Below are 23,983 nucleotides of genomic sequence, written 5' to 3' on the forward strand. Positions count from 1 at the left end.
CGTCAGACATCTTGAAATCAAATAAGGCATTTTTGTGATATGTCAGATTAATTTAAAGCATTTTTCAAATATCTTTAAAATTCAAAGCAAATATTTATTACTTACATTGTGCAGTACTTTAATATTTGTTGGGTTATGAGAACAGAGAATTAGCTGGTGAATTTATGAGATATTTGTGGCAATTTCTAGTTGATAGATTATTGGTCTGTGAGAGTTATGTATGAAACCAAATTCCAGTAACATTCATTTATTTTGGGTGTTTGCCTTACAAGCGGCCAACATGGCCGACCCTAGTTCGATTCCTCTGTCCCTCTCGGATAGCCCGGCAAGCTACCGAGAGTATCTCACCCGCACGGCAGAGTCTGGCAAGCTACCTGCTATGTATTCGATATGCCAAACACAGTAACAACAAGTCTCATGACGGAGACGTTACTGGGCCCGCTCAAACAAATTGATGAACAACGGGAGGACTGTGACTGACTGTGACTACACAAACACTTTACAAAAATGCAACTTACTATCACTTAAAATTGGAAGATTTCACAAAAGTTCAGATATTTTATCTCACTGGATTATATGAAATGTTACAACTTGATTGATATCTCTCATTTTCACAAAGCCAGCGATTAACTGGAATTGAATAGCAGTTTCCTCAGTTAGAGCAATCTCAGGTTTTCCATAGACACCTGCCAGTCTGTCAAGTTTCCTTCCAGGTTCAGCAAACTTTCCTTACTAGGAAATAAGTGACAAATCAGTGAGAGAAAATTGCAGTTGGCAGGTCAGGAATAACAAATAGTATGTTAAAAGAGATGAGAAATTGGATAGCTTCAGTGGTTCTTTATTTAACTGTGATAACATTATTAAATGTTATGCATTAATAGGAGGTGAAATATTTTAGTATAGACTACTTTGTTTAGAATACCCCAGCCACTGCCCTTGTCAAATACCTCTTTAAATGTGAGTGTTTCTCTTGATTTCAAAGAACAGTCTGACATATTTATCTTTAAATGCAAATTTTCTTTGATTTTTGTGAAGGCCGAAGAGATAACTTTAACAATTGGTCAAGCATTTGACCTGGCATACAGGAAATTTCTAGAATCTGGAGGAAAAGATGTTGAAACAAGAAAACAGATTGCAGGCTTACAGAAAAGAGTGAGTAAACTTAGTTTGTTGTTCACATTCATGTGATGTAAGCACAGGAAAACTTGCATATCATCAAACAGATTTAGAAGACCTGCCATTAAATTTTCCCCACACTGATTGGAACTGCTTTCACTGTGTTCCTATAATATTGCGTTCCTGATCCCCTGCACAGTTTTTAACCATTTTATATTGAATTCCCACAAGAACTTATTGTTCTCATGTGACTTTGCTTCACTTCCTGATGCTTCTCATGGGGATCAGAGCAGCAGAAGCAGCAGATGCTGGGTAAGTGGTTTCCCATGCAGATCAGATTCCTTTGTAATTAAATTACACCCTTTCTCTACTCTTCAGAACCATCATAAGCAAGTTCCACTGTCTTGTGGTTGTACTACAAGATTATGGGTACAGATTGAAGAGTACAAGATGAAAATACATAGATACTAAGAACAAGAAATTTGTACATATACATACAACATTTTAAATAATATAGATATATTTTATCAATATAAAATTCTCTGTTAGCTTCCCAAATTTATCTTCATTTCCTCATACATAAGAGTACATTAAAATTTTAAATAACATGAACTCCTATTAATGAATATAGCAAATATAATAGCTAGTATTTTCCAAGAATAAATCTCTAAAGGCTATTCAATAATAATTTGATTTTTAGATTCAAGATTTAGAAACAGAAAATGTGGAACTCAAAAATAAAGTACAAGATTTAGAGAACCAGCTACGAATAACCCAAGTATCAACTTCTCCTGTAAGTATAACAGAATATGTGCATATTTTTCTTAGAAACAAGAATTCACAAAGCATCTTGGATCATCAGCTCTGCAGTGACTCAAGTAATCAAATAATATTCTGGGATCATATTTAAAATGTAACATAAATGAAGATGAAAGGCGCTAAAAAATAGTCTAATTTAAGAATAAAAATTATCTCAGTTGTTTAGACCAAGATTCTTTCTCCATAGCATTCTTTAGTTTGTGCTTTTCTTGAACTTGGCCTTTAGTTGATTGTTTTCTCTTTGTGGAATATTCTTTCTTTCATTTCTATGGACTATTATTTATCGAGGCTAGATTTATGGTCTCTTTCAATTTACCCCTGGAGTACTAAACTTCATTATAGAAACTAGACTGTCAGCACAACAAAATTTAGTTTCTTGTTATAATTATATACAATGTGTGTTCTCACTGTGGAGAGAGAAAAGGAGTGACAAAACTACATTTCATACTTAAAAATGACTGGTGGTGACAGCAGAGTACACTCATGTATTTATAGGTAAATTACTGGCTTTTACTTTGTCACTTTTCCAGTTTCTTGTATGATGCCATTTTTTTCATGATTTGGGCCGGAGTGATAGCACAGCTGGTAGGGCGTTTGCCTTGCACCCAGCCAACATGGCTAACCCAAGTTCGATTCCTCCTCCCCTCTCGGAGAGCCCGCAGCTACTGAGAGTATCTTGCCCTCACGGCAAAGCCTGGCAAGCTTTCCATGAGGTATTCAATATACCAAACATAGTAACAAGTCTCACAATGTTACTGGGCCCGCTGGAGCAAATTGATGCACAATGGGAGGACCGTGACCCGTGACCGTTTATTTTGCTTTGGAGCAGTGCTCAGGGCTTGCTTCTGACTCTGTGCTCAGGGATCACTCCTGGCTCTGCTTGGGAAATATTCCAGGAATATTCCAGGAATTGAAACAGAATGGGCCTTCTGCAACACAAGTACCACAACTCCTGTACTATCTTTCCAGCCCCATTTGAAATTTTTGAAGGATGCTGAAATTCCGAACATCACTTTTTTTCTGAAGTGTGTATTAAGAATTTTTTCTTTTTGAATCATCTGTATGAATGTTCCACATTAAAGTGTACATTTTATTTTGAAATATTTAATATATAGCTATAATGTGATGGCTGAGAACCGAAATACACGGAATTTGTAAATGTCTAAAAAGTGTGCTCTAGATTCTAATCTGCCAGTCAATTTGAGTTTAATAGACTAATGCAGCAAAACCCTATTTAATGAAAATATTTGCTATCTAGGACTGAAATGTAGTATAAAATGTAGAATAGTTTCATGAAGTTGCATTTAAGGTTTTAAGTATGGGTGTGCTCTAGCATTGGGTCAATAAATTTTGTTCTAAACCCTCTGTATTCCATCTTCTCACACTTAAACACTGGTATTCCCATTGTTTGGTATTTGGTTTGTAATAGTGGACTTGATACAGCAGAGATGAGAGAAGTTGGGCTTCATTTTCTATGCTCTGTTATACATGCTGAGAAGTTGGAAATATCTATTCATGCCTTATTATAACTCATCTTATTTTGTCTCCTTACTATCATAATTGAAGAGCTTTGTTATTATTTTTTAAATCATTTATCCCCTATTCCAATCAGCATGTGCATCAACACAGATTCCTTTTCAACCTTTCGTGCCAAATGGAATAAGATTCTTATGGATTCTATTGGAAGTCTAATTATAAGGCATTTTGTAAGACATACTATTAAGTAATGATAAATGAAGGGCAGGTTACATTTTCAAGCACTCAACTAAGATTATTAGTTGTTCCTGAAATTTACTGCAAATGGAAAGTAGCTTTTTTTATTCAATGGTAGTATTTACAAGTAAAATACAAGATTTGTTAGCATGTGGATACAAACCTAAATCTTGTTCATTGTGCATTTTCTTTATCAAAAGAGAGAGCTTCATGGAGTTACAAAGAGCAAAGATTTGAAAAATGTGCATTAAACAGCAATTTTTAAAGTACTGAAAATGGAAAGTCTGTTCAGCTTTGCACTTGTCAGAGATCAACTGTGGCTTTTAATTTCTTTTGAGATTTATTAATGGGTCTCTGAAGCAAGACTAGTAGAAGAACGTACATGGGATGCTGGAGTTGGTTTTTGGAGATGACTGCTGGTGCTTCTGGGAGTATAGGAAAGTGGAGGGAGGTAACCCATCCCAACCCTGAGAAAGCCTGGAGATTTCAGTCACAAAACCCACCTATCTGAATTTTCAGGAGATGATAGCTCAGACAGGTCCCTCCCAAGATGGTGGAGTACAGCTGGGGCCATGGTGGTGATTTTGTATTGTGGGAGCAACCAGCTGCCAGAGACTCTGCTTGGGCAGGCATCAGGCTGACCCACCCCCTCTGATTTACCCTAATCCAATCAGCCTTGCGTGGGTACAAGATTAACTGTGGCTTTTGATTTCTTATTTTTAAAAAAATTATTTTTAATGAATCACCGTGAGATACAGTTATAGACTTACAAAGTTTAGTGATTACGTTTCAGTCATATAATGACTGAGTACCTATCCCTCCTCCAGTGTCCATTCTCCACCATCAATGTCCCCAGTATTCCTTCCCACCACCCACACCACTTACCCTCTCACTCCCCCTCTGATCTCTTTTGAGATTTATTTATGAGTCTCTGAAGCAAGGCCGATAAATGCGCTTGTATAGCTGAGCTGGAGGTGCTTCAGGGGTGTACCTCACACATTCCTAACTTTTGGACTTTAAATTTCTCAGGAAACTTAGTCCCTAGTTGTTTGGGTCTGGTCAGAGGCCCAGTGGCAATTTTGGGATATCAGGAAGTCTGAAGGCACCATCAGGCTGCTGATACAGTCGCCCTGCAGGTACAAGGTTGACCTGTTACTGGCTCTGTACCTCCACATAATTTTATTTTTAAGTTTATTTATAGTATTGTGCAGTAAACTACCATAACATTAAATGTAGATACATTTATTTCAAATATGTTAAAATGGATTTCAGATATGTTAAAATTTACAGAAGTCCATTTGTGGTAGCAGGGATCTGTTTGGGGTTGACTGCTTCTAAATCGTGCACCTTAACCCCTATACCATCTTTCTAGCTCCATGTTGCAGTGAACTACATGATTTCATCTTCTCTTAGAGGTGCATAGTATTCCTTTGTGTATATGTACCACATTTCTTAATCTAGTCATTTGTGATCAAACTGTTGCATTATTTTAATATTCAGACTGTTATACTCAGTGCTGGAATGAATATAGACATGCATATTTCTTTTCATATTAATTTTTTGTGTATTGGATATGCCAAAGACAGTAACAAGTCTCACAATGGAGACGTTACTGGACCCACTTGAGCAAATCGATGTACCTTTTTTGAATGTGGCTATACATTTTTAAGTGGCTTTTCTAACACTAATCATAGATTAATGTTTTTCATAGATTAATTGACATTGAGGGATAACACATATAAGGGCTAATTTTGGAGGCTGTTAATTCTATTCCATTGGTCTGATGATCTTTCTTCTTTCCAGTGTCACTGTTTTGATTACTATAGCTTTGTAGTATAATTTAAAGCCATGGAAAGAAAACCTCCCATCTTATTTTTTCCCTTAGAATATCTTTGGACTCTGGTGAGGTTTTTGATTACATACATTTTTAGTAGAGTTCCTAAAAGATGTTATTGAAATTTTGAATGAAATTTCATTTAATCTGTACAGAGCTTTGGATAGAATAATCATACATATGTATGATATCAGTTATGTGATATTATAAAGTGTATGACTTCATTCTCATATTTGCCAGTTTTATACATTTAATCCAGTTGTAAACCTTTATAGAAGTTTAATTATTGGACTTTTAATGTGGTCATATGATACTCTAGAACCCTTTATTTCAGCAAAGTAGGAATTTTAGCTAGTAAGAAAATTGGTTGCTGATGTAGGGCCTTCTTTCCAGTTATTGACACTGAGCATCACAGGGATCAAGTCGTATCACACCCTCATGCCTTTTAACTGATCCACTGGTCTGGTTGAGCATCATCACAGGGGCTTCCAGGCCCCCTGAGTTGCAATTGGGAGCCCTCCCCATCCAAGACTTACAGATCATAGGAAAGAGAGAGGGATGGTTAATAAGCACAAGGTAATTACATATAATTAAAAAAATCAGATCTAAGATACACTGTGAATAAAAACAAGATAATGAGTAGGAACATTTTATGGAGAATCTAATTAAGAAAAATTTTACTGACAATTTGATATTTGAATTGAGTTCCAAATGACAAAGAAGTCAAATAAAAGGACTGAAAGAATGACAAGGTCTTTTTTAATTAGAACTTAATGACTAACAGCCACAAAGTTTAAAGAGGTCATGAGAGAGCGAGCTAATGTCTAGATTTTACAGAGCTTTGCAGGACATAATAAAGGTGTTTGACTTGTTTGTTAAATTGCCTTAAGAAAGGAGCCAGAGAAAACAGGAGTTAAGGCCTTGGACAGCACATACCTAGCTCTATCTTCAACACTGCAGTTTCCCCTGAGCATTACAGAGTGCAGCCTTGAAGTCCCCAAACACTGAGAGGTTTAAAATCCTATGCACAGTAGGGTCAGCAGCACCTTGGACCTAAATTCATTCATTTAGGTGAAATTCATTCACCTAAATGTTTACACAGATAATTGGTCCTCTGTCTACTATAGGTACCTTGAGCTGCAATGTGACCAAAGAGTTGTTCTAAAAATGGAGTAAACATCTATTTCAGTAATCTAGGAAAGGAAAAAATTAGATTTGTCTAGAATTTTACTAATTGAGATGGTCTTACAGAACTTGATACTGATTCCTTTCAGGAGTAAAATTTTCAACATTTGCTGAATTAGCAACTACTTGAAGAATAACAGTGTCAGGGATCGTCGATTTGCTCGAGCAGGCCCAGTAATGTCTCCATTGGAGACTTTGTTGTTACTGTGTCTGGCTTATCGAATACTCTCGGTAGCTTGCCGGGCTCTCCGAGAGGGGCAGAGGAATCGAACTCGGGTCGGCCATGTTGGCCGCTTGTAAGGCGAACGCCCTACCCGCTGTGCTATCGCTCCAGTGTCAGGGATATTCTATACTAATTTTTCCTAATGTATCTGGTGATGGTGCCATTTTTCTGAAGCAGTCATGATTTGGGTAAGGTGAATAATAAAAAAACAATATTTTTTATTTTTAAAACTTTGTTGTGTATTGAAAGGCAATTTTAAATGTTTAGAAAGCTTTTAGATGCATGTATCAGAAATTTAAGAATGTCTGTACTCACAATATATGGTACTTGAATGAAGAAAATTTTTTTTTTGGTACATAATTTGAACTTCGGCATTTGCCTTGCATGCAGCTGACCCAGTCGACCCGAGTTTGATTCCTCTGCCCCTCTCGGAGAGCCCAGCAAGCTACAGAGAGTATCTCGCCTGCATGGCAAAGCCTGGCAAACTATCCGTGATGTATTCCATATGCCAAACACAGTGACAAGTCTCACAATTTGTTGTGAGACGTTACTGGTGCCCACTTGAGCAAATTGATGAACTATGGGAGGACAGTGCTACAGTGCTAGTCTGAGTTTATGGAATAAAAAAAAAGTAAAAAATTATTCTTTTAGCTCAGTATGGAAATACATTACAAAACTGAAGAAAATAAAGTCTTTCATACTATCTTAAATTTTTTCAGTTAAAGCTAATTCATTATATGCATAATGAATATTTTTATTTTATCATATAAAGGTTGACATGCTATTGTTTTTATACTTGTTCATCACAAACAGAATGCTTACATGTCTCCTAAATACCACTTCTGTTTCTATCATGACTTTCTTTTATTGCAAAAAAATAGCCTTTTATAGTATCCATATTACATATCTCTACCAATCTCAACCACACTGAATTATGGAAATCTTTTCATTGGTTTTAGAAACAGGGTCCTTATTTTATTCAGTCATTTAGATACACGAAGAAATTTCCGTTACTTGACTGTGTTGTTTGCTTTTTACTGTGTTCTAGTGGTTTGGCAATAGATTAGAGGTTGGGTTTTCCACCATTTGGTACTAATTATCTAGGAACAATCTGATTTCCATTTATTACATTCACATGGCAGTACTGCCTGTATTTATATCAGAAAAAGGGTTTATTCTGCCCTCCTAGCCTTATGAATGCCTCCAGAAGATTGTTCCATATAAAATGTGGCATAGAAAAAATCAAATTGTTCCTCTTGATTCTTATGTCTGGATGCCTATATTTCACTTTTCTGGCTATAGAACTATCAAGCAAAATCAGACCATTTCCAAGAAGTTAAGTAAATAAAATTGTATCCAAAGAAATACTGGACTTTTCTATTGCTAAGTAAAATAAAAGTCTCCCTTTCAATTAACCAAGTGTTGCTGGATAAAATTCCTTCTTTACATAAACAACTGTGTGACCACTGATTAAACTTGATAGGACAATTACACTTAAAATGTGTATTTCATTGTGGATAAACAAAACTTCCTATTTATCTTCCTCAAATGTTTTCTCAACTACTATTGAAGTATGATAGGCAAGACCAGAATGTGAAAACTCAATTACACAGCAAACTAAATGTGAATCTTTAAACAAAGACATACATTTTAAGCATGTTCATTGATTTGAGGACATTTGAACTTGTCCCCAAAAGATTATTGGTCCACAATTCCACTTTTATAATTGTTACATGTATGAAAATGATTATAAATTCATAAAAACATGGCTAAAGAGATGGAATATAGATTCTCATTTTATTTGTGATCAGGACTATCAGAGTAAGTAATTTAATCTTTCCTCATTCCACCCTTTCTCTTTGATACACGTAGACAATCATATCTTTTAACTTACAGTACTTTTATTTTATTGAATCACCATGAAATACAGTTACAAAGCTTTCATGATTAAGTTTAAGTAATACAAAAAAAAAGCCCATCCATCCACCAGTGCACATTTTCTACCACCAATGTCCCAAGTATCCCTCCTGCTACCCCCACCCCACTCCACCCCCTGCCTTTGTGGCAGTCACCTTCTTTCTGTCTCTCTACTTTTTGGCTATGTATGATTAACTCGCAGTACTCTTGTAAGAACATATAATAGGTCTGACAACCAACATAAACTCACTGTCCATCTAGAAGACTGAACAAAGCAAATACATGTTACTATAAATTCTAAACTCTACAAGTTGTTTTACATTTAGAAAATGATATTAAGATACATATTTCAGGGACTGGAGCGATAGCACAATGGGTAGGGCTTTTGCCTTGCACGTGGCAGACATGGGTTCAATTCTCAGCATCCGATGTGGTCCCCTGAGCACGGCCAGGAGTGATTCCTGAGTGCAAAGCTAGGAGTAACCCCTGAACATCACTGGTGTGACCCAAAAAGAAAAAAAAAGATACATACATATTTCTTTACTTCTTTCCCCTCACATTTCTATAAGTAAATGACTTTAAGTAAAACTATTTTGCTTCACTAAATATTCTTAAAAATATTTCAGATAATGAATTATTAATAGCAAAACAATATAGAAAGATCTAAGACATTTATGGGACCCATATAGTTTCATGTATTTCAGAACTATGAATCTTACTTTTATTGAAACCATGGCCAACCACTCTACCTACCCTGATTTGCTTTCCAGCACAACGTGGTCCTTTAGGCACATCCAGGAACAACTCCCAAACCAGAACAAGCCTCTGAGCACCATAGGGTGTGACTCAAGAAACAAAATGTGAATTAATAAATAATTTTTTAAGGATAGCTTCCAAAAATTCTTATATCCTTAATCTTCTTTCTTATAAATTTCCCCATCTTCAATATTATTTATAATCCAACAGTCTTTAAGTAGAAATATTAAGCAATCTATACATTTAAAATACTTTAAATTTTCCATGAAACTCTACTATTTTCATAATTATCATGTGCTAAATTTTAATCTTAAGGTTGTCTTACATTTTTGGTCATTGTAGATTTATATTATCCAAACAACTGATAGCATGAAATAAAATGTTCATGCTCTAATATTTCTCTATGTATTACCTGAGAACTATTTAACCCGTCTCATGGGGGAGGAGGGTGGGCCATGCCCACATGTGTTCAGGACTTATTCCTGATTCTGAGCTCAAGGATTACTCCTAGTGGTGCTCTAGCTACCATATGCAGTACTGAGGGACTGAGCCAATGTCGGCAGTAAGCAAGGCAAGCACCAACTGGACTGTCTCTCTAGCTCCAGAACTTTAATAGCATTTGTTTTGTTTATTTCAGTGCATTTTATATCTCTTGAAAGATTCACACACATCCTTTAGGACGTTATTCATTTTTTGTCAATATTTTGTTGAAATTTTCCTCATGGTACCAAACCACTATTTACTTAAATGTACAAAACTAACAGTGAATCTTAAATAGAGGTACCCTTCATTGGTGGATCTTATAACCTAGCAGTTTCTGCACAGATTTCTACACATAGATATTGATCAGAATTTCTCATTCATCTTAGAACAGATTCTATACACCTTTTTAAAACCAAAGGACTTGTAGGAATGAGCATAAGGGAGTAAATAATGGTAGCACATTGATTTGCTCTAGCGCGCCCAGTAACATCTCCATCATGAGACTTTGTTGTTACTGTGTTTGGCATATCTAATATGTATGTTTGGCATATCAGATATGTCAAGGGTAGCTTGCCAGGCTTTGCTGTGCAGGAGAGATACTCTCGGTAGCTTGCCGGGCTCTCCAAGAGGGGTGGAGGAATTGAATTTGGGTCAGCCATGTTGGCTGCATGCAAGGCGAACGCCCTACCTGCTGTGCTATTGCTCCAGCAAATAAGTACCCTCAAATAGTTAAAAGTAACAGCTTTCAAATGAGTTTCTTGATCCAGTTAGATCTCCACAATTAGAGACAGTGCTCAAAATATTTTATCTATGCCCACCTAATAACATTTAATTGTTATGCTAACATGTTTTTATTCTCAGTAGGTCTTTCAGTTTGGTGCAGAATAAGGCAGTACTGAAATTTACCTCTACATTTAAACATGCTGAGCTTAGATTTTATTCTTAGAAGGAATTGGATGTACCAGTAATTCCTTGACTTGAATTTCTAACTTCTCAATTTCAAATTGAACTATTGCCAGAGCCCCAGCTGTGACATAAATGTAAGAAATAGACATAGAGTGGCAGCAATAAGTTAGAATGCACTCACTCACTTTACAAAGTATAGCAGATATTCAGTATTAGCAATTACAGTTACAAAACTGTGCAGACCACTTTCTAGATATTCTAAGTTTTCAAGTAAAAAAATTTTAAAAACAGAACAAGGCTCTGTGTGTATTACTAAAACCCAACTGACTTACCATTTTTTCAAAAGACCTGTGTAGCCCCCCAAAAAAGATACATTTCACCAATTTGGGCTGCTGATAACTGATAGGATATCTGTGATTCAGTAAGATATTACTGGAGTTCCAAATTCTACATACCATAACTATTGACAAATATCCCTACCTTACCATTTCAAATATAAAGATACCTCTTAATTGAAGCATTTAACTTCTTGATTATTTTTAAGTTATATACATTCTTTATATCAGTTTACCACTCAGAGGAAGTAGAAAATAAAAATACCATGAAAAATACAAAGAATTTTAAATTAAGTGAATTGAACCTTCAATTTTAAGTCATTTCATAAATACTTTTTGTCCAATACAAGTTACAAAACAATGTAGAGGAATCTGATTTATGTTATATTCTGATGATACGGAGAGCCCCGTAAGCTACCAAGAGTATCTCGCCTGCCACAGCAGAGCCCGGCAAGTTACCCGTGATGTATTCAATATGCCAAACACAGTAACAATTGTCACAATGGAGATGTTACTGGTCCCGCTCGAGCAAATCGATGAACAATGGGAGAACAGTGACAGTGGCGGTGACCAAGAACAACTGCTTCTTGTTGCCTTACTATATTTTTCAAAGTACAAATATTCGTATCTTTTTGCATTTCAAAAATTACTGTAATAAAATTGCTGGAATATTAATCAAAAAATAAAGAATGCATTAACAAAGAATTTGTTATCAATTTGTTAAATATCCAATGTGTTTTATCTCTAACAAGCTGGTGGTACCAGAATTCTATATGTGATCTTTACAGTCCAGTCTTAGCTACAGAGCTCTTGGGGGCAAGTTTCCTGGGGGGCTGCTGGCCACCCTACAGCAGTTAGTTCTTAGCAGGGAGGATATGCAGTCAGAAAAACAAGCCCCTCAACTCCCACACTGGCAGTGCTCAGAAGCATATCTGCACTCCTCACTGCTGGAGGCCCCTAGGCCAAGTGCCCTCTTTGATTTCTCTGCCGTGACCACATTATCCAGTGGACTAGAGTGATACATACTTTGCTCCAAGATCATTCCATACCTTACTTATACTTTTCTATCCCTGGCAATTTCCTCTTTCCCTATCCAGGACTGACCCCTATAATGCTGTCTTGCCCTACACACCAACCCCTCCCTCTCCACCACCAAAAATTCATTAAAAATACCAGTGGTCATCTTTTGTTCAGGTTTCCCTCTGGAGTAAACCAAAGCTCTGCTTCTGCATTCTTCACTTTGACCTTTAGTCTTAGCCATTCCCTGGGGGAGAATGGGGGCATTGATAGAACCAGCAGCTTCATTCTGGACTGTTGCATGTATAGTCACGGGAAGTGGAAAATGGTTTAATTGTTGCTTTCAGTTTGTCTTGATGTTTTGACCATTTTTGCATCTTACAGTTCAAATCTCTGTAGTTCAGCCCTTGATAGTTTTCCATCCTATAATGGAAATAGCTCCTGAAATCATCTAAAGACTCATACATCAGACCCATTACAATGGACTGCTTGCTTGTGTTTATTCATTCTCTCTCCCTACCCTGAAAAAAACTGCCTTTTGGAACTCTCATCCTATTGAAAAGATCCTATTGAAAAGATGAAGAGTCCTGTTGTTTTAAATGTATGTTCTGCTGCTTACCTTTCTAAGTAACAGACTCTGAACATTAATTTCTTTTCTGGGTGTCTTAATTTAACTGGTTTAGGCTGGAGTGATAGTACAGTGTTAGGGTGTTTGTCTTGCACTCAGCCAGCCCAGTTGAGCCGGGTTCGATTCTTCTGCCCCTCTCGAAGAGCCCGGCAAGCTACCAAGAGTATCTCGTCTGCACGGCAAAGCCTGGCAAGCTACCCGTGACGTATTCAATATGCCAAACACAGTAACAACAAGTCTCAAAATGGAGACGTTTCTGGGCCCGCTCAAATTGATGAACAACGGGAGGACAGTGTTTATTTGTTAATGCTAATACTTTCTAAAGAATGTCTATTTTTGCCCCTTCCCTGTGTTGTCAATGTTGCTGTAATAGGGCTGGGGGTTAGGAGGTATCACACAGACTCCAGACATGCTCCCACATTTAGTTGCATTACTCACCTGAGATCACACACCTGGTTGTGGTCCTCCCTGGGCGTTGTATGCATTTGGTTGAGGTGTTTACATTGATGCTCATCTGGGATCACATTCCATCATTTGTAATGCTTGCACATTCTGGAAGCAATGCGTGCTGGAAGTTCTCAGAGTGCTCACACATGCTAAAATGGGACACACTTCCTGGCCACACACTTTTTAGTATACTCAAAAAAGAGTACACTATTTTTTTTTATCATTTGTGGGGCCTGCCAAGGGTTCCACTACTCTAGCTGAGGTGTCCACATATACCTGGCATCAGGGATCACAGAAAGCAGAGAGCTGTCAGGCTCAATCAGCGGGCATGCAACATGCAGAAGCATTAGAACTTGTTTTGTTCTATTTTTGCTTTTTGGGTCACACCCAGTGATGCACAGGGGTTACTCCTGGCTCAGACACTCAGGAATTACACCTGGCGGTGCTCAGGGGACCATACGGGATGTTGGGAATCAAACCCGGGTTGGCCACGTGCAAGGCAAACACCCTAGCTTCTATGCTGTTTCTCCAGCTCCTAGAACTTGAATATGATAGTTTATTTCTGGAAGACAGAGCCTCTAATTCAGGGTCCTCAAAAGTCCAGACTTCACTCATTTTCTTCACTCTTCTTCAGTCCTAATGAATGCAGTATTTCATTTTCTATCAAAAAATAAAATATTTCAATGAAATGTGATAAAATTAAATGATGCAGAGTCTAAGGACTCCTAGGAAGGGAAAAATAGGTATTTTTAGATTTTTAACTTTAGAAAAGTCAATTGGGAATAATGTATCATTTCACTTCCTACAGTTTCATTTTGCAAGTGAACTTTCACTTATACTTTTCTCTTTCCTCCTTGTCTTCTCCTTAGTGTATTTTTCTGTCATTTCCTTACAGCTGCTGCACAAAATGTCTGATCATGAGCAACATGGGTTTCAGAGATGTTCATCCTCTTTCTGGCAGAGTAGTGATGGTTCATCTTCCTGTGTAAACATTTCTTCCATTACTGTCACTCCTGTCAACCCGCCTGATTCCAGACTATCACTGGGACTGATAATACCACCACCTTCTAAATGGGGCCTTTCCAAGCCAATCAGTGGGAACAGCATTCCAAGACCTCATGTAATTTGCTAAAAAGAAAAATATTTTTATTATCCCACTTCCTTTTTTTTAATTCTTCTGAAATGTTCCATTTCTATAGTAATGGAAACATCAGGTATGTCTTCAGTCTGTGCCATCTGACATGGATCCTTTCTGTATGGTGAAGCTGTACGAATGCAAAGAAAGATGAAATAGGATAGATACTTCAAAGGATCCGTCAAACACAGCAATTGAAAAATGAGGTCGTCCGTGCTACTGGGAAGAGGATTTCCAAAAAGTTCAGAGCAAAGGAACAAATATTGATTAGGAGTTGAGGAGAGAACGAAGCTAGTTTAGCTTTGATATGAAAAGAGAAAGAGCTTAGTGGCTAAGAGAATATGGAAGGAGAGAAGATATGTCGGTTGCTTTGTTTGTCCTAATTCAATTATAGAACTTTACTGAACTGAGATTGGGGAAAGGAAGCCAGGGAAAATGGTAGCATGGATGATTTAGGAGGATAAAATCTGCTAGTAGAAGGAAAAAGATAAAGTCGCTGATAGATAAAGTCATCCCCAAAAATATATTTTGGGGATATATTTATGACCAGTAAGGTAAATAGATTGCTAATAATTAAAACGACAAAAATTCTCCCACATGAAAAAAACAAATCATGTTAAATCCATAGCAAATCTGTCACACTTTCTACAAAATGTCTTATTTTTCTTCATGATCTTTACTCTATATGAATAAAAAGTAAATGTTTGTTGGGAACTTTAATTTTAATATGAATCCCTCCAAGAAACCTCTGTTGATATTCTTTTATGAGAAACAAAATTGGGGAGCTGAGAAGTAGTACAGGAGTTAAGGCTGTGCTCAAGCGTCACCTAGAGGGAATTCTCTTTCCTTTTATTTTTATATGATTGTCCCTCAGTCTACATAATGATGAGTGTTTTTTTTCTTACGTTATGCATTGGCCCTGTACATACACAAGGACCTCAGAGTGAACAGAGTACCATCACCGTGTGTGGATGGAGTAGTACCAAGTCCATTGGCGATAATACTGAGCCACTGGCATGGTTGGCCCAGAATTGCAGAAAGGGACTCCCAGGCCTCCTGAACACTGTTTAGGAAGCCTCCGTCCTCCAAAGTAATTTTCTTCCTCTTACTTTTCCTCATCAAACAGGATTCTTTTTCTTTTTTATTTGCTCCTCAGTCATACAAAGTGATGAGTGTTTCATTCTTATGTTATCCCTTGGCCAAAATTGGTCTAAATCAGGGTTTCTGAAATTTTTGCACTCATTATTCTTTTTCACCCAAGAAATTTTTATGTAACTCCAGGTATACAAATAAAAAATGTACTGATATTCATCACAAGATAATATTTTAAAACATTTTTTAAAAAACTTGTGACCCCAGGGCCACAGATTTAAGTACAAGGGGTAGAGGAATTGGCTGACCTTTAGTATATAAAAATACAATACCTTGAGTACCATGAGGAATGAGCTCTGAGTACCAGCGGGTGTGACTCCAGAACCAAAGAAAAAAACCAAAGGGAAACAAAAAATGCTGTGATCCCCTATATAGAGGTCAAAACCTACCGTGTAAAAAGCTAGATTCTAGATAACTAATAATTTTGAAGATATACTTTATGGTTGCTAATTTATTTCATAAGGGAGCTTATTAAAAACCATTTCAATAAAAGATTAAAAATAAAATATTCTACTTTTAAATTATTAATTACATTTCAGTGTTACTTTTAATGACTATAATCTATGTTCATTTTTTGTTTAAAATTTCATTTTTATAGATTAAACTTCTAAAATGATATTTTATATAGTTTCTAAACTGTCTTTAAATCTATGATGCAAATGGAAATTATTTTTAAGTATACAGAGAATTCAATAATCTTTTAATATATCTATAGAATAATATGGGCTGGAGCGATAGCACAGCGGTAGGGCGTTTGCCTTGCACGCAGCCAACATGGCCAACCTGAGTTCGATTCCTCCGCCCCTCTCGGAGAGCCCGGCAAGCTACCGAGAGTATCTTGCGCGCACGGCAGAGCCTGGCAAGCCACCCGTGATGTATTCGATATGCCAAACACAGTAACAACAAAATCTCCAATGGAGACGTTACTGGGCCCGCTTGAGCAAATCGATGAACAACGGGAAGGCCTTTACTTTACTTACTATAGAATAATATTGTTCCCATTTTTAACAACATATTTGAGAACTTTTTTTGCAGAAATAACATTGTCAGCAAGCTTTGGCATAATTGAATCATATGAAATCCCAATATTTGACTACCTTAGCCTACAAAATTGTGTTTATGTGATTGGCATAAATTTACTATTGTTTTATATATACATATATTTAATATATAAGCATGAGTACTTAGCACTAGAATATGTCTTCATGAAGTACTTCCCTAACTGATATTATTTTTATTGCAGGCAGGCAGTATGACACCTAAGTCACCTTCTACTGACATATTTGATATGATTCCATTTTCTCCAACATCACACCCATCTTCACTACCCACTCGCAATGGCACACAGCCACCTCCTGTACCTAGTAGATCTACTGAAATTAGTAAGCTCTCTAAACAATTCTGTATTATTTTGTTGTATTTTTATACCATTTAAATGTCAAATAATTATATATGCTAATATCCTCACTAAAATCTTTGATTACTGAACTTTTGTGTGTCTATATGTGAAATTCAGTTAATTATATTTTACATTATAGTTCAAGGGCTGGAACGATAGCACAGCGGTAGGGCGTTCGCCTTACAAGCGGCCAACATGGCCGACCCGAGTTCGATTCCTCCGCCACTCTCGGAGAGCCCGGCAAGCTACCGAGAGTATTTGATATGCCAAACACAGTAACAACAAAGACTCCAATGGAGACGTTACTGGGCCCGCTCGAGCAAATCGACGATCAACGGGAGGGCCTTTACTTTTACCTTATTATAGTTCAGAGTTCATTGAAAAATGTTTTTTGATTTTGAAACTATTTTACTAAAAGTCATTTTTACATGATAATACAAGGCACTTTATATTTTAATTTTGTTTGGAGTTTTGTTTTTAATGCTTTCATTTGATGAATAGAAACAACAACTCCAGTAGTGATTTTAAACATTTTTGACATTTAAAAAATTTTGTTTCAAATTGTTTATTATCAGAGCATTTGGATCGTCTTAGTGAAAGAAATACATAAATTTATAAACGCCATGATTTATCAACCCTATGTGAGGAAACTGTGACCAAAAAAAATTGTTGTTCATGCTTGAATTTTTTTATTTACTCCTGTATATCTTAAAACATTTGGTGAACTCAGATATTCTGCCTCTGAGAATTAAGTTACCATATTTGCTTCTGGTCATTTAACAAAATTGTTCTCTTTCTTTTAGAACGAGACCTGTTTGGAGCAGAACCTTTTGACCCATTTAACTGTGGAGCAGGGGATTTCCCTCCAGATATTCAGTCAAAATTAGATGAGATGCAGGTGACTACTTTAATAGATTTCCCGAGAAGTGATTCCTTTCTTTGTAATATGGGACAAGGGAAATAATTATACCAAAACTATTCTTTCTTTGAATTGTTATCATTATAAAAATTTATTTAAAGTAAAAATATATATTTTCTGCTAAAAAAGTCCTATACATTCTAAGGATAAGATTTTGCTCTGCTTTAAATAGTACAGTTTGCAATAGCAATAAGATATCTAATATTTTGTACAAATTACATGGATTCTAGTGGTTCATTATTTTGAAAGCCTTACTCTAGGCACATAAGAATTAACCTAAGATTTAACAATTAGACAGTTCAAAATTATGAATGAGACTATAAAGGAAAATTCTTGTAAGTATAAGATTGGTCTCTTAAAAAAGAAGTATTGTAGTTGTAGTGTAGACTTCTAAGGTTTATTTAAAAATAAAGCAGACACTCAATAGCAACTTCTTTAGGAACGTAGCCATGGATTTTTATTTCTTCATCTTCTTTTTTATTTCTCAGTTCTGAATTGATCTGGAAGATTGGTTTTAAAGATTATGTATATAAAGTGTCATGATAAGAGTTTTATAAGCAGTAGAATAAAGTTTGCATTTACCCTCTACATTTTGGTGAAACCACTGTACTCTAGTTTTCATCTAAATTACTGTTCAGTTAAATGCAGGCCGAGACCAAATCTAAGAATCTGACTGAGGAGAGGCAATAAAAAAAGAATGTACTCATTAGGCCCAAGCCCATGCCTTTACTCCGCTTCCTTACTTGCGTAAGGTAGATTTTGATCTTCTACTAATGGTTAAATCTGAATAACTAGAAAGATAATATAAATAACCTTATCACTTGGATGGAAGCAATGAGCACACTTAGTTTTCTAAAGTGTTGAATTTCCTGTTGCTGAAAACATAATAATACTTGCATCTTAAAAGTTGAATTGTCAAGCACTGTTATGGGTAGCCCTGGTGATGCTCCAAGCTCCACCATGTTGACTCACAACCAGGCTGAACACGCAGTAGTCAGATCCATGGGCTAGCTCCTCCTCCCTCACCCTAGCATTTGTGGATATGGCCCCTTGCCCCACCCTCAAAAAAAGTTGGATTACTTAACATTTGCCTTGAGATTGTCAAAAAACATATGTTAAGTGTTAAAGTGCACTTACTATGGTGTGTGATTCATAGTTCCTACTTACATAAAATTATTTTAAATCCTAAATATAAACTTACATTTTTGTAACATTCTTTAAAGTTTTTAAAATATTATAAACAATTTATTACTATAGCTTTCATATAGCCATTGATAAAAAATATAATTTAAGGCAAAAGAGCATCATAAACTAAAATAATATAATACAATAAGATGAATCATGTTGTTTGGTTGAAACTAAATTTACTGTTGTCAATCTCAGAGTATCCAGTTAAGTACCACAATTTTCCATCTTTTTTCTATTTTTTAAGTACTACAAAATTTTCAGTCACAAAACACACAATTATTTAGTGAGAATCCTGTTTTATTTGAAATCAATTCCTTTCCTTCTCCATTAACTTTACCAATTAACATTATACTGCTTAAAACTAATATTATATAAAATCACATATTTTATAAGGGCATTTATGTGGTAGACTTTGTTTTCAGAAATTATTCAAATTATTATAAAGAGCACTTTTTATTGTTTTTTTAAGATATTTTTACAAAACTTAATTTTCCCTTTTGCTTTGGAAGTAAATAAAATAAGTATATATCTCTAGACTTCTATAGGGAGCCAGTTTGAGAATCACTGCACCGAATGGTTTTATGATATACTAAGTAAGGTTAAACTGTGAAGTTTTGCTGTCAAGTATGCCATATCTAATATTTTGCTCATGTCTCTTTTATTTTTTTCTGCTTTCATGCTGGGTAGCGACAGAGATGGTTGGTATATATTTTTATAAGGTTTTAAAAAATGTACAACTACTGAAATCTAAAACTGTAATATTTGCATATTCTACTCAATAAATTTTCAAATGCTGGTTTCAAATAGATGTTGCTGATTTTCATAATTATTTTAAAAGGTTTTACAATCTAGGTGTTATGGTTATTTTTCCTGCAATTTAATCATTGCCCCATTATCCACCTCACTGCTTATTTATTTCTTTAATCTAAGGTCACTTGAAAGGTCACTTTAATTAAAGAAAAACATTTCCTTCATTGAAAGTCTATGACTTTTTTTTTGTTTTTAATCTTGTTAGCCTAATTAATGCAATGTAAACATTATGTCATAATTTTATCTTAACTATAATAGAAAAATTTGACTCAGTGTAAGGTTTTGAAACATTCGTTTTTCTTTTTCATTTTCAAAGGAAATCACAGATGTCTCAAAGAAGATTCTTAAAGAATTTAAGCAGAAATTATAAGCCATATTTTACTTTTAAGTTGTTAGAAAATTATGTATTTATTTGAAATCAGTGATGTATTTAAAGCTTCTGGTGCATGTAAAAAATGACCAAATTATTTTGACAGTGATTATTCCAAAGCATTATGTATAAATTCAGCACAATAATGAAGAAATATAACAAGTCAATTAAGACTAAAAGAATTATGCATTAAGTGGCATCATGTCAACTGGAAGATTTGGGAGAACACTAATGAATATTGCATAGACATTAAATTAGTTTACAGGGAGTCAAATAATATAGAATGGGCAGAAGAGACAGCTTAACATTTAGAAGTATGATATTCATGTGTGAGCCCTAAATTTGATGCCCAAGTACTTTCAGGTATAGCCCTAAAATCAAAATAAAACAAAATAACAGAGAAAGATTATTCTTCTAAGACTAAAAAATAAATAATATAATTATGTATTATTTAAAGTGGCTTAAAGGGGCTTGAGTGATAGTACAGCGGGTAGGGCATTTGCCTTGCACATGGCCAACCCAGGTTCGATTCCCAGCATCCCATATGGTCATCTGAGCACTGCCAGGAGTAATTCCTGAGCGCAAACCAGGTGGAATACCTGATACCTGTGCATTGCCAGGTGTGACTCACCTCACCCAAAAAAAGTAAAGTGGCTTAAAATATGTGGAGAAAACAAGAATACTGAAAAGGCACATTTCATCATGTTACCAATTATATTTTAAATTTGTGAATATTTTTTCTTATCTGATATGCTTTCTTTTCTCCTTTTTAAAATAAGAAATTAGAACTGGAAAATTATTTCATAAAATATTAATAACCTTAAAAATTATCGTGTGTGTAATTTATGATAGTATCTTTCATTACGTAAATTGAATAAAGCCTCATTTGCATTTCTGAGGTTTTAGAATTCAAGGGGAGGGGCCTGGAAGATGGCACATATGCTTTGCAAACAAGAAGGTGTGTTAAATTCCCAGCACCACCTGCTCCTTCACACAAGCTGAGTTGTGCGTGAGCACTGTTGACTGTGACTAGTTCCCTTTACTAGCCCCCCCAAAAAAGCAATTAAGATTTAAGGGATGTAGAAACCTTAGCAGGCTTCATAATGACAGTAGTCATTATGGCTACTAAATGATGATTCACAAAATAAGACCTAGGAGGAATTGTTAGAAATGTATGGGACATTTCACTTATGAGGGAAGGAAGAAACCAAGGAGTAATATAACAAAGCATTAATTGAAGTAATTAATCTCCGGGAACTAAAATAAGCCTTATAAAAACACCGTGGAAGAACTCTTTAAAGTGATACACATTTTTGTGCTAGAAATAGAGCTTGATTTTATTTGACTTTGCTCTTTTGCCTTTCAGAACAGTACTGTCAAGTACTGATAATACATTCCATATACCTGCCTATTTCTCTAAACAGAGGTTGTCCACAGATCTCTAATCTCCAAAAAATACTTAAAAATTTTTAGTTGCAGTATTTTTAAAGTGTTATCTTTTCTATTTGTCATATGTTTTATATTTGTATGTATTTATAATATGTGACAAAATTTTTCTTGTTGTGGTACAAATATGCTTTAAAAATAATGGTATGTACTTTTAATTTTTACTCCACTAACTATAATTTCTATTCCAAGTATTTGGAAGTTTTGAAACCACGTAAGTGATGGCATTGCTAGGTGATCTTTGTATTGTAGACACACTGATCCTTTTCTGGCCTTAATAGCATATAAGGATGACTTACAAGTTTTTATTTTGCCTTTCTCCTTTTTTTCACTTTCACATTTTTACTTGTTGAAATAAAATCGGCTTAGAGCATTGTAGAAGCTTCAGGTGTACATAATTTTAATGTGAATATATAAATATTCTATGTATAGTCACCACCAAGTATCTAATATCCCTCAGACATCATACAAATTATCCTCTTTATATCACCTACCATTGTCTTTTTTTCTGATTGATTGTTTTGTACCTATTTTTTCTCCCAAAATCAAAGTTTCTCAGGCTTATTTGATATGCCATCTTTTCAGAAGAAAAGTTATTCAGTGCCCTTGGAAATTGAAAGTGAACAAACAGAAAGACCCTACTTACCCCTGCACTCCCACCTACTCCCCATCAACTAAGGAGGTGGACAGTATGATCCACTTTGGGAAACACTGCACTCTATGCCTGTGTGATAATGTTTATGTTGTATTTACATAAGATGTATGTCAAAAGAAAAGAAATTCAGGGAAATACAGAACGATAGCAAATCTCTAACTTGCAAGTAAATACAGCCTAGTGTTTAATACAAAAGTAAACACAGTCTAATTAAATAAAACACAGGGAAGACCAGAGGACTAAAGCTTCTTGAGAATGCTAAAGTTTTTTGAGAATTTGTGTGATGTTGGAATTATGTGCATAAGAAACCGTTATTAGTAGTATTTGCACCACGGAATCTCAATTAATAATTTAAAAAATTATAAACACTATCAGGATAAACATAGATATGTGTGTTATATTGTGTATACATATTATATATAAAGAATAACACTACTCTTTGTAGTTATTGGCACTCTGTCACATGGTCACTTCAGACTATCAATAATATAGGAAAAAATTCCAGTTCTTTTCATTAAAAAGTAGGATAGTTATATAAAATATATAATCATGATATATAAATATAATCACACAGAGAGAGACACTGCTACAGGATAGCTTAAAACAGGATCTGTTTGACTTCATATCTCATATCTTTTTTCATATCTCAGTTGTGACCATTAGTAAAGACTCATGTCAGTTGTATACTTACATTTGATAAATCAAAGTAGCTTAATTTCTGAAAATATCTAAAACTTGCTTGGAGGGGAAGACATAGGATTGAAAGCAACAGCTTGCAACTACAGGAATAGCAGGAGTAGCAGATGAAGTTTTGTCTCCTAAAATTATATTCACAGAATACTCATTGCATTTACTAAAATTATTTTATTGGGCCTCTAGATAAGGAGACAGAAATGAAAGGTTAAGGCTACCTTGAACCTCTCATCAGTGTGAGATTTAATCATTTTACTCATATTTAAATGAATTTTAATCCTTAAAATCAATAGGGGTATATTTAAGCTTAGATAGAATAGCATAATAGACTTTACTAAAATAAGTATCAAGTTCTTAAAAACAACTCTATATTTTATTTCAGTCTTTCGTGCATACTGATCTCATATATTCAGAGTTAACCTCACTTTTATTAATTTTTAAAAATTGAATAACTGAGATACACGGTAACTAAGCTGTTCGTGATCTGGTTTCAATCATCCAATGTTCTAATTAACCCATCCCTCCAACAGTGTACATTTTCCATCACCAATGTCCCCCAATATCCCTCCAGCCAAACTCAGCACCCGACCCCACCCCACCACCCTCAGCCTGCCTCTATGGCCAGCACTTTTCTTCTTTCTCTCTCTCTCCCTACTTTTAGGGTTTGCAATACTGAGAGACCATTATGTTTGGTCTATTACCCACTTTCAGCACACAGCTCCCACCCAGAGCAATCACTTCCGACCATCATTATCATAGTGGTCCCTTCTCTATCCCAAATGCCTTCTCTCCCAGCACTTGGAACAGACTTCAAACCATGGACCAATCCTCCTGGCC

General features: G+C 35.5%; 1 protein-coding gene across 5 annotated transcripts in view; it reads left to right on the forward strand.

Moving 5' to 3' along the window:
• Positions 1-23,983, forward strand: part of GULP1 (GULP PTB domain containing engulfment adaptor 1) — a 272,666-nt gene that overhangs the window by 246,365 nt on the left and 2,318 nt on the right. The window contains exons 8-13 of one of the 5 annotated variants that reach the window (XM_056111742.1): positions 1,036-1,152; positions 1,348-1,428; positions 1,817-1,909; positions 14,275-14,499; positions 16,910-17,048; positions 17,869-17,963. In XM_056111742.1, coding sequence (XP_055967717.1) covers positions 1,036-1,152; positions 1,348-1,428; positions 1,817-1,909; positions 14,275-14,499; positions 16,910-17,048; positions 17,869-17,963 — 750 coding nt within the window. The remainder of the gene's footprint in view (positions 1-1,035; positions 1,153-1,347; positions 1,429-1,816; positions 1,910-14,274; positions 14,500-16,909; positions 17,049-17,868; positions 17,964-23,983) is intronic. The other 4 variants (XM_056111744.1, XM_056111745.1, XM_056111743.1 and 1 more) reach the window with 4 other exon arrangements.

The sequence above is a fragment of the Sorex fumeus genome, unplaced genomic scaffold, assembly GCF_029834395.1.
Source record: "Sorex fumeus unplaced genomic scaffold, SorFum_2.1 ptg000014l, whole genome shotgun sequence".
Taxonomy (NCBI): Eukaryota; Metazoa; Chordata; class Mammalia; order Eulipotyphla; family Soricidae; genus Sorex; species Sorex fumeus.